The 15,455-nt window shown below is 45.4% G+C and overlaps 1 protein-coding gene across 1 annotated transcript; it reads left to right on the top strand.

The window, feature by feature from the left end:
- The first annotated feature begins 210 nt into the window (after positions 1-210).
- On the top strand, positions 211-6,442 carry LOC311602394 (uncharacterized protein). Its single transcript, XM_084790376.1, has 6 exons — positions 211-315; positions 1,403-1,499; positions 2,541-2,581; positions 4,957-5,092; positions 5,754-5,858; positions 6,295-6,442. Exons 2-5 carry the CDS (start codon positions 1,427-1,429, stop codon positions 5,852-5,854), a joined length of 351 nt encoding a protein of 116 aa, XP_084646502.1. The 5' UTR covers positions 211-315; positions 1,403-1,426; the 3' UTR covers positions 5,855-5,858; positions 6,295-6,442.
- The last annotated feature ends 9,013 nt before the right edge of the window (positions 6,443-15,455 follow it).

Raw genomic sequence — 15,455 nt, 5'->3', positions numbered from 1 at the left:
TGCACCGCAGAGCATTGATTGGTGGTGTCTGGGCATGAGGAAGAGCTAGTATTCCAAGAGGTCAACAGATCCTGGAATAGGCAAGGTCAGGAAGAGCAAAGATACTCCTTGAAATGGGAATATTCAGGGGCTACACCCACTTTATGAAGTACTTCCCGGGCTAGCATACCCCACTATGACCTCATTTGCCCCACCCGCTTTCTTGAGCAGTTGATGGGCACTTACTGCTCTGGTTAGTTGTATCTGGAGGGGCAGCTGGATCTAGGCATATGGTCTCTTCTTGGAGGAACACTGCCTCATCACTCCACATCTGAGGTAGGTTCTATGTGAGACACAATCTGAACAAGTTAAACCTGGGAAGGTGGAAAAGTCAGGAGTCCGTGTGGACAACCATATTTCTTGTAGCCCTCCTGTGGCTTCAGCATTCTGCAACTGTTAGGAATGTGCTACGGCCGGAACCCGTACAGAGTGTTTCCCTCAAGGACACCAGAAAGGATGGCCATGTTATGTCTGCCAGACTTCTGAGCCACTATTTCTGAGGAAAACAGTAGTCTTCTGAACTACACAAACTTGAAAACCACCAAGAGTTGAGTTTTCCTCTATCAGTAGTAGTTCCAAGTAGCCTCTGTCTAAGGGATTACTTTACTAACTGCTCTGGGGGAAAGTGGCACACCTCACAGCCCCAGCCAGAGACCCCTCCAAGTAACCCTCCATAAGAGTACCCAATGAATTCAGTTCGCAGAGCCCCTTAGTGGGGCATCTTAACATACCCCTATGTTCCTTCAACATGAGTGAGTCCTGGAGACCTGGAGATGCCAACTCTCTTCACTCAGCTACACTAGAAATTAGGACAGTGGTGAGCCACAATTCACTAAAATGAGTATATCCACCTCTTTTCATCACAGAAGATCTGCATATGCCCTTCTGTAAGGAGTGAACACCATCAGTCATGAAGATCTTTATATAGATGTGGCACTCACCTTAATCCTTTCACCTCAGAACATGCCCCCACACATAAAAGAATATAACCACACATGAAGCCAGACACAGTGGCACAAGACTGTATAGTCTAAGTGACTTTGGAAGCTGAGGAAGGCAGAGCCCTGTACGTTGGTGTGCATTTATAAAATTTATCATCTCAGCCTAGTGCAGCCCCCTTCAACTGCAAGTTTCCTTTCTTGAGGAAGAAATGTCAGGAACCACCAAGCTCGCTGTGTTCTTTTCCATCCCAAGACCGAGAGCAGAGATGAGCCAGCGTGGAGCTCAGACCCCCACCCTGCACCCTTCCTCCTGCAGATCTTTGTTCCAGTGCACCTTCTTGGCTGTGAGGTAGCACAGCACCCTGCTGCTTCCTCCACCCAAACATCTGTGTTCAAAGCCTGAGCATTTTGCTTCCTCCTAGGAGCCACGAACAATCTCTATTTCCATGGAGAGCAAGGAACAAGTTATGGAATCCCTGATCAAGAAGCCTGATGAAGGCGTTCTCCATGAGAGTAAAGGTGAGTGGGCAGGGAGGGGCACTTAAGGATAATCATTTCATTCAAATGCCTGTCAGAGTCACAGACAACACTTCCTTTCCTCAGGTGGAATCTGAGGGGAAAGATTTCTCTTGTAAGATTATGTGCAACAGGGAGGAGCTTGTCACCTAAAATTCTGTAACATTAAAAAAGAACATGCATGATTGTGGATGATGAATAAATGGAAAACATGTATATACTCAATGTAAATGGATATTTTCATATATCCTATCCTGAACATGGGAGGACACCTCCCTTCACACACACACACACACACACACACACACACACACACACTCACACACACACTGTATGTGTCTTGGCTCCTGTACTAGTCAGTGACAGAACAAGATATAGAATGCAAAGGTGAGAGGTACAAGGCTCCTGATCCCTGGGCATTTGAGGAGACATGCGACAAGATGTAGTCAGTTTTTCTGCTGCTATCACAGGAAACGTCCAATAGAGTCAGAGTGTACAAACTGTCCCATGGGCCTGTGATTTCCCCCAGGAAATCTCGGCAGATAGTACAAGCTCTTAACCTAAGCACACTCTCCTGGCCGGGACCGTATGCACATCTTTTGACACTACAGGAGAATTATTACACTGGTCAGCCCCGGAAGCACTGAGCCAAATCACTACCTTTCATCACACATGGAACAAAGGTCCATGTGTGCAACTGAGGTTTTCATCACCCTATATCTGTAAGTGAAGATGTTTTACATTTTCATGAAATCTACGTAAGGCTATGGGGAAAATACAAATAAATGTACTGAGATGGGATCTGTCAGTGAGGAGGCTTAGCCAATATCTTATACACAATTCAGAAGGAGACTTCTGAACTGACACTGCACATAGTGTCTAAGTTATCAGTAAAGAAAGAAAAGGAGAAGGCCGTGCTCTACTCGTTTCTCCTCCATGAGTAGACGGGAACCTTCCACTGCCGCATTCACTAAAGCTGCAGGAGCTGGAATTTGGGGATACAGACTAACAAGTAAACCCTTCCAACTTGTCACCCTTCTGTAGATGACCGTTCCGAAGGCAAGGCAGAAGGAAAATGCCTGAAGGTGAGTCACCCCCACTTCTACAGGACAGCATCTAATGTTCCCTTCAGTTCAGGCCATGGTGGTGAGAATGGAAGAACTCAAATGCCCTAGTCCCTGTCCCCTAGCTCTCTGTGCAGCTTTAAATTCCTCCCCTTTCTCTGTTCGTCCTCATTCTCTAGTCTCTACCCTCATCACTTCCTTCTTTCTTCCCTTAATTCCCTTTGTACAGTACAGAGAATGGAACAAAGGGCCTCACTCATGGGTAGTACAGTGTTCTATCATTGAGGCGATTTCTTCCTTCCTGCTCTCTTCTATAAGATGTCTGGCCTAGCATCGACTGCACAATAGCATCTATCCATGATTCTGAAAGCCAATATGCCTTCAGTTGGCCAATGCCTTCAGTTGCAAGCCCTGGGTCACTCTGCCCCACTGGTAGAGTGCTTGTTTTGAGGTCCTTAACTCCTGGCTTAAAACTCCAGTGCCTTGGACAGTGGTGCATATCACACTGCTTCCTAATATTCAAAATCGGAGCACACCGAGTTACCCCTCAGCTACTTAAGGGGATGGCTCTGACAGGGTTTCTGATAATTTCTTGAAAGAGGAAACATCATATTCTTAATCATCAGATTCATGAGGCTGAAGAAGCGGCTGTTGTGCACAAGCATTCCAAACTGTGGGAGTGAGTGTCAGTTTCTCATGTCAGTTTCTCCGGGTATGTCATCCATCGCCCAAAGCACTGAAATGCTGTCATGACTTAATTGGTATCTGAAGTTGCGGTAATGCCCCGCTCAGGATTTTTCCCACACTGCCTGATGACTCTCCCAGCCTGACACCCACTCTCCTAGCAGGAAGCACCAGGTGACATCTGCACTGTGTCTGGGCCACTGGAGCCCTCCCTCTGTGATCTCTTTCACAGACACTTTCTTCACCGGGGAACTGGCTGATACACACTCTTGACCCAGAGGAAGCTTTAGACTCACCACATTTCTTAGGAAAGGGGAGCTTCCACAGCTGCAGATTCCACTGTGGTGTGGAGAGCTAAGGGATCTGTGAGTCGGTGGTGAGAGAGGAGATAGTTGTGGTTCAAAGTGCAAAGAAGGGATCATTCATGGAAAGTGTTCAATTATTTTATTATCCCACTATTTATACAGTGCCACTGTCTGGCTATGTTGGGGCATGCCTATACACCTGGGTCTCTTGGAAAAGTGACACTGAGACCTTTCTAAGGTACACGGGGATATGAAATCTCATGAATAAAACACAGACGAGCAACAGAAGATGTAAAGAGAATTTAGGTGCTTGGAATCGGCTTTCTTCCAGCTAATTGTACACGGATTCTTTATTCCGTGAAGGAGGATGTTGGATGAAAGGTAGCTCAGGTTAGTAACCAGTAACAGTCTATGATAAAAGCAGAGTTGATGCATGTGCCACCTTGCCAACTTCCACATCATCATACCTACCATGCTGTTAGAGTTAAAAGACACCATGACCATGTCAGCTCACAGCAGAAAGCATTTAATGGGGCCTTGTTTACCGTGTCAGAAGATTACTGGATGATCATCATGGTAGGGAGCATGTACCTGAAAGCACACATCTCATAGTGAAGAGAGAGAGAGAGCGAGAGCGAGAGAGAGAGAGAGAGAGAGAGAGAGAGAGAGAGAGAGAGAGAGAGAGAGTTAGACTGGACCTGGTATCCACTTTGATACCTCCAAGCCCACCCCTAGGGACACACCATCCCCAATGAGGCTACAGCTCCTACCTCTTCCTAAATGGTTCACAAAATGAGAGCCCACCAAATAGGACCCTATGGAGGTCATCCCCATTCAAACCACCACACACATGCGCTGTGCTGGACAGGACAAGACCATCTGTCCCCCCTTTCTTCTAGAAGCAGATCACCGTTGCTGGCTCATTCTTTCTTTTTTCCTTCCTCACCACATCCTGGTGCAGCAGTCTTTCCTCCTCTCTAGTCACTGTTACTTTGGATCTCCAATTAGCTTTCCAGGGCTCTGAGCTTATCTGCTAAGCTTGAGAGGCCACAGAATGTCTGTCTTTCACAGATCCTGTGGATCTCTCAACTGCTCTCTTTCTCCCATGTTCTTTATCCCGCACAGCCCCCCCCCACTCGCACGCATGTACATTTTCTGCTTACAGGAAGGTCATTCTGGCCAGAGGAGAAACACAAGCATCACAGTCCTATAAACCTGATTCATTTAGGAGATTCCTTTTCCCTTTAAGCTTCTAGGTTCCTCATGATTCGAGTAAGGGTGGTGTCATGATGTCCTGCCGATACTGCGAGTGCGTGAACGTAATTCACTGCATGGGGAAATAGTTTGTAGCCACCAAAGCACTAGAGAATACCAATGCTGATCACATGCACTCTCCACAATTTAAAGGTGCAGAAATGGCTGGCAGTCGACGATAAGCCCAAAGGCCTGCCGGGTGCAACATGTGGCTCAGGTCAACCTTGGAAGAATCTGCACCCCCTTGGCAAGCCATCCCACTGTGAGAAGCACAGCAAGAAGTCATCAGGTGAGAAGAAAGTATGGGGAAAGAGCACAGCACTCGCTTCTTGCTTCCCTGCCTCTGTTCTGTACTGTGTGTCATGGGGCCTGTACTAGCCCTGGGTGTGCTGAGTTGAACAGTTCACCTACCAGCACCTGCCATGTTAGAACAGGAATTCACACTCTTGATAAGATTTGTCCTCTGTCTAAGACCGTGTGACATTGGGCAAGTCTTCCCAACCGTGAGCCCCTGACACTAAATCTATGCACTGGGGTTGGACAATTATGGTTCAAAAGTCCCTCTGTATTATGAAATAAGCCTTCCAGGCACCTGAAACTTGTTCAAGCTATTCCACCCTACCAGACAACCTTTCTTAATCTACTCAGTGCTGGTCATGTATGCCTGCTGAACAGAGGAGGGCAGATGGGGAAATGTTCTAGTGCAGGAGGAGGTGCGGGCTACACGGGGGAGTTGCAGAGGCCACAAGAAGAAACACAAACCGACGCTTGTTCTCCTCCGGTGGGTGTCCAGTCCCTCAGTCTCTCTGAGGGAGAAGACGTGCAAACCAGAACAGGGACAAGGCCCAAGGGCACGTTGGAGGGACAAGCTCTCTCCTGTTCCTGACAAAACATGGTGGGAATGTTCTCACCTGACCCAGTATTCATGTGACAAATCTTCTCCTCATCAGGATCCAAGAAGAACTATGAGGGTATGAGGAGCCACGGGATGCCAGAGAGTAAGCGTCTCCTAACCCAGGAGGAGATCAGTGAACTGGAAGAGGATGACTGAACAGGTGAGTCACCCATTGACACTCCCCCAAGCCCCTCAAAGTATGCCTTTCCCTTATGATGCTGGGACCTCATCTGGTCCTTTGTTGCCCCACATCACTCACCTCTACTGGTCCTCTGAGGTGTAACACTGAGGCTGAGAGGAATCGCCCATGCATTCTCCACCCTATTCTGAGTACTGGGAACCAGCCATAGCCAAGGTGCTGTGGGTTCTCAAACCGTAGATCAGCTCTCGATGCGCAGGATGCACCTTCTCTATGTGCTATGAGCGGTCGTCACTGTGCTCTGGGACAGGATTCTCTTGTGGATGGAGGGGCTTTGGGTTAAGACTGAAGAGGAGTGTGCCAGTTTTGCCTGGAGGGAGGAAGATGTGATGGCCGAGTGACCAGCACTATGGGCTCAATGGCACTTCTCTTTCTTCTCTTGTTTTCCTTCTGTCAGCCCCGGAGAGGTGAATCGTTCCCATGATGAGGACAACACGGTGGGCATTCAGCATCATGGGCACATCTCTGGAACCCTAAACAACAAGTGTACCTCGAACAAAGAGACAACTTCCCGCAGCGAACTGTCTAGCATTAGTGGTCTTATTGTGTGCTTCTGGCCTCGTGAAATGTGGCCCTTACAGTGGGCAAAATGTGTCAGCACTGTTCTTACCCTATGGCAAACACTCTGGCAACGTTTTTCCCATCCTGTACCCACTTGGAAGGTGTTATCGCCATGTGTGGAACACTCCACAAGCATTGCTCTCAATGAGTCACCACCATTCTGCTAGTGTTTTTCCATGCTCTCTGTCAAATCCTCTATAGATGGGATAATATGTAGTTCATTGGCAGAGTTGTAGCGTGTACCCGACTCTCTGTGGGGATTATCCTTGCCCTTACTACAAATCTGTCGATAGTGCGCTTAGCCTTTGCTAAGGACCTACAAGGCACTTTACTCATTGTGTGAAAACTACCTTGGATGGAAGTATTTCACTGAGCATCCGTTCACCTAAAGTATGTTGCTCTAGTGCTCCCAGATGTGTCTTAGGAATCATTCTCTGTCAGTCCTTCTCAGCACTGCACTGCACTGCCCTTATCTTTGAATTTTGAATGTTAAATCAGACAATCTCTGCACCTGCACATTCACAGACACACACAAATGTAGTCACTGTGTGCAACTATTGTGAGAACAGAAGGGGAACAGTGTGCCTTGCAAGTTCATGGGAGACCAAAACGGGAAAATATAAACCTTGTAGGTTCATGGTCCTGGGTTCTGTCTGTGGAGAAGACAGTTCAGAATAACTTCCTGTTTGTCCTGTTTTAAGTTCTCGCAGTTTAAGCGTTCTATTGGTAACTAAGTATAACTTCATGTTCCTTAGATCTGATGTAAACTGCAAAATACGTTCTTTTCAACTTAGACTAAGCTTATGACCTCATTCACAAAGTGTATAATATTTACCCCTGTTCCTTCCCTGTCATTATATCTATCTACAGTGGATAACAGCCAACTCTGTGGCTCCTGTATATGGTTTATCTCTGCTATAAAAGGGACTTTGTGAGGCCAGCAGGCCGCAGGGGCTACTCTCTCAAATCCTGACTTAGGCCGCCCAGTCCCAGGTGCACCACAAAACACAGCATGCTTTAATTGGGCAATCATGGATTTAGTCTTTTCTCCTTGAAATGATGAGGTTTAACCCTATCACCTGTCCTTCTCTACAGGCAAGGTACCTAGGGGAATTGCTGCTAGAGACTATGCTGGGTTAATAAAGTGGTGTTTATAGGTACTCCGAAGCCTGTGCCTTCCCTTGTCTGGGTAGTTAGCCAGGTTGTCAGCACCAAGCATGTTTTCCCTTTAGGTTAGCATGTCTCAAGCCCAGTTAGGGAACTGTGGGTTACTGCTGAGGCGTGCATGCCACTACTGCACCCTTGTGATTTCCATGCCGCCTTGCGGATCTTTTCTGTGATTCATAGGCATCCTATCTGGGTAGAGTTGTGGGTTGCTTCCCTCCTTTAGGAGTTTGGGTGCCTTCTGATATCCTAAAGTGCAGTCCTCAGGGAGGAGGTTTTCATTAGATTTCTAGCTCAGGGACCTCCAGGCCCTGTGGTGTCTTCAGTAAAAGAGACTTACCTTCCACCTACAGAGGGCAACCAAGGGCAATAGCAATAACTTGTATGTTTAGCACGTCTTTAGACAACCCTGATGGTTAACTCAAAAGAGGCTTTGTTGTGCCTCATGCTGGGATTTTCATTAGGTGGCCTTTGGCTCTTGAAAGGAGTATTGCCAGGCCAGAGGAGAAAACTGCATTTAATCTGTATATCTCTATTTGTACCCAGATATGGCTGTGTGTCTGTTACAGCTTTATTTTTCCAGTAAATAGTTAACTCTATGATTCCTTATGACTTTCCCCCCCCCCCAGAAATTCTCACTGTTATTTTGCCTCCTTCCCTCTTCCTTCTGTGTTTCTCTCCCTCACTGTTGCTAAGTAGAGAGCTCCCCCTGTCCCATTCTTCTGTCAGGTTACTTGTTCTCTGGTATTTGCCTCTCTATTGCTTCTCCCAACCATCACAGCAATAGGCTGTTTACTTTAGTGGGGTTTTTTTTTTTGCAGTTACTCCAGGATATGCACTCATATCTGAAGAGTTTTAGTTAGGAGACACCTATGAGAGAGACCATGTGATATTTGTCTTTATGTAAGAGTATTACATCATTTAATATGATCTTACCTGGTTCCATCCATTTACCTGCCAAGATCATGATCTCAATTTCTCTGTTGATGAACAGTGTTCCACAGTGTATATTTTCAATATTTTAGCACTTCTCTTTGTGCACAGTTCCTATTCATTTAATGTTCCTATCACAACTCCTTTGGTACAGCAATTTTGTTTCTAAGCATCAGTAATTAAAAAGAGATCCCTCACCTGTGAGAACAAAAACTATTTGTACATGAACGACAGGAGGAAATAACTGGGAAACATCAACACTAATGCAGATATTTACTATGTGTAAGTGACTTGTGCAAGATAAATGTACGGTGGGAGATTCTCTTGTGTAGCCTGTGCTGAAGAACAAACTAACCAAAAAGAACTAGCTCAGACACCTTTTATTATGTAGCAAGGCATGTGGCAGGTACAGATGGTGGTGCCTTATTTGAGTCTGTGTGTGTGTGTGTGTGTGTGTGTGTGTGTGTGTGTGTGCGCATGTGCGTGCACGCACAAACACATGGACAAGGCCTTAAAGCCTTAAATACTTATGGCTTTTCTCAGTTCATTAGTCATCTGGGCAAGGGAAAGATGGGGTGGTTCAGTGCAGAGAATGATTCTGGATTTCATAAGACAGGTGCAGGTGAGGCAAGAGAGAAAGGCATAGGAAGAAAACTATGGAAGAGGAAGGAGCCCCTCAAGGAAGGAATCTGGTTTGCCTCTTCTGTTGACACAGTCACAGAGCTAGGACACTTCCTATGCCACTGATAAAGGAAAGTAGCCCACAGGGACAACATGGACACCCCTAAAGCTGCCTGTGCTTATTTATGGCCAGAATGGCATCGGCCTCGAGTTTTAAAAGTTGCCTTGGATTACAAAGGCCATCTGAGCCTTCTGAATCACAGGATCCTGGTAACTTGTGCCCTCGGGTTTTGACACTCCTCTCTCATTCACAGGCTTATCCAGCACTCTAAACTTTATTTACACAAGAGAGATGAAATTGTAAACTATACCCTGTGGGCCTGTTCAAACTGAGAGATTGGAGGTACTCTAGAGATGGCTTAGGGGTTGAGCGTATTACTGGTTTTTCTTACAGATGACCCAGGGTTGATTTGCTGCACCCACACTGGCAAGCCACAACAATCTACAACGCAGGTTCCCAGGGACACATTACCCTCTTCTGGCCTCCTTGGGAACTGTATACATTTGATGCACAGCCATAAAGGCAAGAGAAGCATCCATGCAAAACAAGACCTGCACAGCTTGGTTCTGTTAGGATAGGGCAGGCCACTTGCTGGGGCGGGGGTGCAATCTCTGTCCCTCAAGAGTTCTCAGCATCAGGTACGTACGTGATGGAGCACAGTACAATAACTCGCAAAATGGCCACTCCATTTTTAGGGAGAAGGTATTTTTTTTATCTACTCATATCTGTTGATTTTTTTATTAATTTATTCATATTACACCTTGATTGTTAGCCCTTCCCTTGTTTCCTCCTATTCCTCCCTCCCTCCTACTTCCCCCTTCTCCCATCCCCTATGTCTGTGATTGAGGGAGACCTCCTCCCCCTATATATGCTCCTAGAGTATCGAGTCTCTTCTTGGTAACTTGCTATCCTTCCTCTGAGTGCCACCAGGCCTCCCCATCCAGGGGACATGGTCAGAAAAGGAGCACCAGAGTTCATGTGAGAGTCAGATCTCACTCTCACCTCACCGGTGGAGAATATCCTGTTTATCGGCTAGGTCTTGGTAGGGGTTCAAAGTTCACTGCCTATATTCTCCTTGGCTGGTGCCTTAGTTTGAGGAGGACCCCAGGACGCAGATCCGCCTGTCATAAAGTTCTTCTTGTAGGTTTCCAGGACCCTGTGGGTCCTACTATTTCCCCATTCTTCCATGCTACTCTCACCTAAAGTCTCAATAGGATGTTCTCTCCTCTGACCCATTTTCCTGGTAAGTAAAATTTTTCATGGGCCGTATCCCTTGGACTAGTGTCTTGATATAAGTGAGTATATACCATTTGTCTCTTTTTGCTTCTGGGTGAACTCACTCATTATGATAATTTCTAGATCAGTCCATTTGTCCACAAATTTTGGGAATTCATTCTTTTTAATAGCTGAGTAGTATTCCATAGTGTAAATGTACCACAGTTTCTTAGTCCATTCTTCTACTGAGGGACACTTAGGCTGTTTCCATGCTCTGGCTATTATGTATAAAGCAGCTATGAACATGTTTGAGCATATGCCCCTGTTGTGTGGTAGGGCATTTTCTGGGTATATTCCAAGGAGTGGGCTAGCTGGGTCTTGAGGAAGCCCTATTCCCATTTTTCTGAGAAAGCGCCAGATAGCTTTCCAAAGTGGTTGTACTAGTTTGCATTCCCACCAGCAATGAAGGAGTGTTCCTCTCTCTTCACATCCTCGCCAACATGTGGTGTCATTTGAGTTTTTGATCTTAGCCATTCTGATGGGTGTAAGGTGGAATCTCAGTGTCGTTTTGATTTGCATTTCTCTGATGACTAACGAGGACGATCATTTCTTTAAGTGTTTCTTAGCCATTTGATATTCCTCTATTGAGAATTCTCTGCTAAGTTCCAAGCCCCATTTGGCAATTGGGTTGTTTGGTTTTGTGGTGTTTAATTTCTTGAGTTCTTTATATATTTTGGATATTAGACCTTTGTCAGATGAAGGGTTGGTGAAGATCTTTTCCCAGTCTGTAGGCTGTCGCTTTGTTCTCTTGACAGTGTCACCTGCCTTACAGAAGCTTCTCAGCCTCATGAGGGCCCATTTATTAATTGTTGACATTAAGGCCTGGGCTGTTGGTGTTCTGTTCAGGAAGTTGTCTCCTGTGCCCATGTGTCCCAAACTCTTCCCCACTTTTCCTCGAACTGAATTAATGTCTCTGGTTTTAAGTTGAGGTCTTTAATCCACTTGGACTTGAGTTTTGTGCATGGTGACAAATAGGGTTCTAATTGCATTTTTCTACATGTAGACATCCAGTTAGACCAGCACCATTTGTTGAAGGTGCTATCATTTTTCCATTGAATAGATTTGGCTTCTTTGTCAAAAATCAGGTGAGCAAATGTGTGTGGATTCATCTCTGGGTCTTCAATTCGATTCCATTGATCCACCAGCCTATTGCTTTGCCAGTACCATGCTGTTTTAATTACTGTTGCTCTGTAGTACCGCTTGAGATCAGGTATGGAGATTCCTCCACAGGATCTTTTATTGTATAGGATTGTTTTTGCTATTCTGGGCTTTTTATTTCTCCATATGAATTTGAGAATTGATCTTTCAATATCTTCAAAATATTTTGTAGGAATTTTGATAGGGATTGCGTTGAATCTGTAAATTGCTTTTGGTAAGATGGCCATTTTTACTATGTTAATTCTCCCGATCCAAGAACAAGGTAAATCCCTCCATCTTCTGATGTCATCTTCAATCTCTTTCTTCAGAGGTTTAAAGTTTTTTTCAAATAAGTCCTTCACTTGCTTGCTTAGAGTTACTCCTAGATATTTTATATTGTTTTTGGCTATCGTGAAGGGAGTAGTTTTCCCAATTTCTTCCTCTGCCTGTCATTTGCATATAGGAAAGCTACTGACTTTTTTGAGTTAATTTTGTATCCTGCCAATTTGCTGAAGGCGTTTGCCAGCTGTAGGAGTTCTCTGGTGGAATTTTGGGGGTCACTTATATACACTATCATATCATCTGCAAATAAGGATAATTTGACTTCTTCCTTTCCCATTTGGATCCCCTTGATCTCCTTTTGATGTCTTATTGCTCTGGCTAGAACTTCAAGAACTATATTGAAGAGATATGGGGACAGAGGGCAGCCTTGTCTGGCCCCCCGATTTTAGAGGGATTTCCTTGAGTATCTCTCCATTTAATTTAATGTCGGCTATTGGTTTGCTGTATATAGCCTTTATTATGTTTAGACAAGTGCCTTGTATTCCTGATCTCAGGGAGAAGGTTTTTATTCTGGGTAAAAGAGAGAAAATATCCAGAGGAACCTGGAAGAGTCCAGAACAGAGAGAAAAAAAGAATAAAACTTGACATGGACAAGGGTATGGAATCAGGAGATTGGGAGAAAATAGGGGAGATAGAAGAGGCAGAGAATAGCAGGAGCAGCCAGTGTGGGGAGGGGTATAAAGAGAAAAGGGTTCTGATGTGAGAAGGGCTAGGAGGCTATCATGGGAGCTTTGAAATGTACAACAGGTGCTTGTGAATAGGGACTGAGGGAGCCTGGAGGCTAACATGGACTTGGATATGAAGCAAGCATGCATGCCAATAGAGACAGCCATGTGTTTCTTCTGCCAGAGGCAAGGGAAATGACTCCTTTTGGAAGACAGGGAACACATTTCAAAAGTTTCTGGGTGTGATGACTGTTCTAGGTTGTCCAGTTGGCTACATCTGGAATTAACTAAAACTGAAAACTGGAGGGCACATCTGTAAGGGATTTTTGTGTGAGTCAAAGAAGGAATATCCACTTCTAATCTGGATCATTGAGGCAGGAAGACACACACCTTTAATCCAGATCATTTGATCTGGAAAAACACAACTTCTGCTGGAAGCCTATATAAGCCCATGAAGGAAGGAAGCTTTTGCTCTTTGCTGCTTGTTCTCCAGCAAGGCCATCCTTCATTTTCATTAGAGCCCACTTCTTTGGGATTCTAGCATATACTGAAGACCATCTGAAACACTGAGCATTGTGGACTGATCAACTACAGGATTTTTAGACTTTCCATTCATAGCCTATAAGTCATAAGTCATGCTAATACACACACACACACACACATATGCACTCACTCTTGCGGACATACAGACACATGGACATGGATACCTAGAGACACACATAGACAGACACACAGACACACACATGCACTCACTCTTGGGTACATGCAGACACAGACACATGGACATGGATACCTATAGACACAGACATACACAGACACAGACACACACACACACACACACACACACACACACACACACACACACACAGGGCATGGGGAAGCATTTTATAAGTTATGCTACTCTAGAGAGCCCTGACTAATACACTAAGGAATTCTGGGCTTCCATAGTCCAGGCTGGTCTCGAACTCACCGAGATCAACCTACTTCTGCCTCCCAATTGCTGTGATTAAAGGCACATGCCAGTACCACCTGGCCAGAATCTTTTTATAGCATAGCTTACCTAAGAGGTAAGTCTTTAACACCAGAGCTTCAGGGATCATAGCAGAAGAGGTAGTAGAAAGAGCCGAAAGCACTAGGAGTTAGTTTCTTCTTGGTTGTGTGTCTGTCTGTGAAGGTGCCAGGGCCCCTGGAATTGAAGCTACAAGCAGTTGTGAGCTGCCATTTGGGTGCTGGGGATTGAAACCTGATCCTTTGGAAGTGCAGCCAGTCCTTTTAACACTGATCCATCTCTCCAGCCCCTTTGGTTGTGTCTTCTCGGAATGTCAGAAGGTACAACCATAAATTTGCACCAACGTGACTCCCTAAACATGAATTGAACAACAACAACAACAATGGACATGTCAAAGCACATGGGGAATTGCCCATGAGGCTTCGACGCTCTGCATAGAACTACAAGCAACTAAGGAATGTTGAGGTTATGAGTTCCCCAGTGTAGAGCATACCACTTGGTTTCCAAATACCAAATGCTCATCCTTGGAAACATGGATACAGGCAACACTATTCAGATTGAGAAGGTTGCAGTTATGTATTTAGGAATATATATATGTGTCCATATAGCATATATAACCTCCTTGCCATACTTGTCCCACATACCTTGTGTTCTTGTATTAGTCTTCCTGGCCATAGCTTGCATGCACCCTCCCCAGCCATTAGGACTATCCCTAGTCCCTCATCCTGTTCCCTAGCCATGTCTGGTGATCCCAGCCTGTGATATTTCAAAACTCTAGGTTTGACCCTCATCACACATCCCATGTGTGCTGACACAACTGTTGATTCCATCCACCCAGCCCACCCGCCTATTCTTCACCCCAGTTTCCAGACTTCACCTGGCTTTCAATCCTATGTACTAGTCTACTGATGAGTCCACAGGTCCTGCTATGTCAACAACCCCAGGATTAGCTTAGGTCATACACCCTGTACTCTGGTCCTCTCTGGTCAGTCGGCATGACCCTAGCTCTGCTCCCACCACCATTTTTAATACCCATGGCTAGGCCAGTTAGTGTATCCTATGTATCTCCCCAGTCTAGTGAGCCCCATCTGTACAGTTTCCCACTTTCAGGCCTCCTCTTGTCATATAGCTACAGCACCAAGCCCGAATGGTGAGGCAGTGAGAGCTCAGCCCACCCAGGTCATAGCCAATATATATGTTTAATCAGGTCATAAATCCTGTGTCCAGTGTGGGGAGAAACCTTAATTCTAGCAAACCTATATCATATCCAACCTCTGTACCAAATCTGGTAAACACATTTTGTGTTGCACTAGCTTATCAAGGCCCAGGAACCTCATCAGTGCACACCAGGCCCCAACCATCAAGCCCAGCCTATTCCACATAGCCTGTATGTCATCTAGCCTGGTGAGTGCCCACCCAATCCTTCCTCATACTCCCCAAGCTGGGGTAGCACATCTTGTACACTACTTACAAAGACCCAGACATTCGTCCCATTCACATGTTTTCCTGCTTAACACTAAAATGGATCACCTCTTTTCTCCAATCCAAAATCAACAGTGAGCATCTGAAGGATCACCTTTCCAATTCCTCATACCTGATCAGAAATCAAACAAGCTTGGGCAACAGCAAAAGTAAAACCTAACATCAAATCAACAAACAGCCTGGAATCTTGCACCAGACACACAACAAAAGAAGTTCACATGTTCCGGCCTCATCTCAAAACCAAACAAATGAAAGACCCACAGTACATAGAAAGGAAACAGTACAGTTCCTCCTAAATTCACCAGACA

Source organism: Acomys minous (genome assembly GCF_964271855.1).
Source record: "Acomys minous genome assembly, chromosome: 7".
NCBI classification, from domain to species: Eukaryota; Metazoa; Chordata; class Mammalia; order Rodentia; family Muridae; genus Acomys; species Acomys minous.
The sequence above is the reverse complement of the archived record's forward strand: the minus strand, read 5'-3'. Positions and strand labels throughout refer to the sequence as shown.

Bases quoted from the DNA above. Each gene is read 5' to 3' on its own strand.
- LOC311602394 (XM_084790376.1), top strand. From the start codon at position 1,427: ATGGAGAGCAAGGAACAAGTTATGGAATCCCTGATCAAGAAGCCTGAT. The intron at 1,500-2,540 runs GTGAGTGGGCAG...ACCCTTCTGTAG, and splicing joins CGTTCTCCATGAGAGTAAAG to ATGACCGTTCCGAAGGCAAG. The intron at 5,093-5,753 runs GTGAGAAGAAAG...TCTCCTCATCAG, and splicing joins GCACAGCAAGAAGTCATCAG to GATCCAAGAAGAACTATGAG.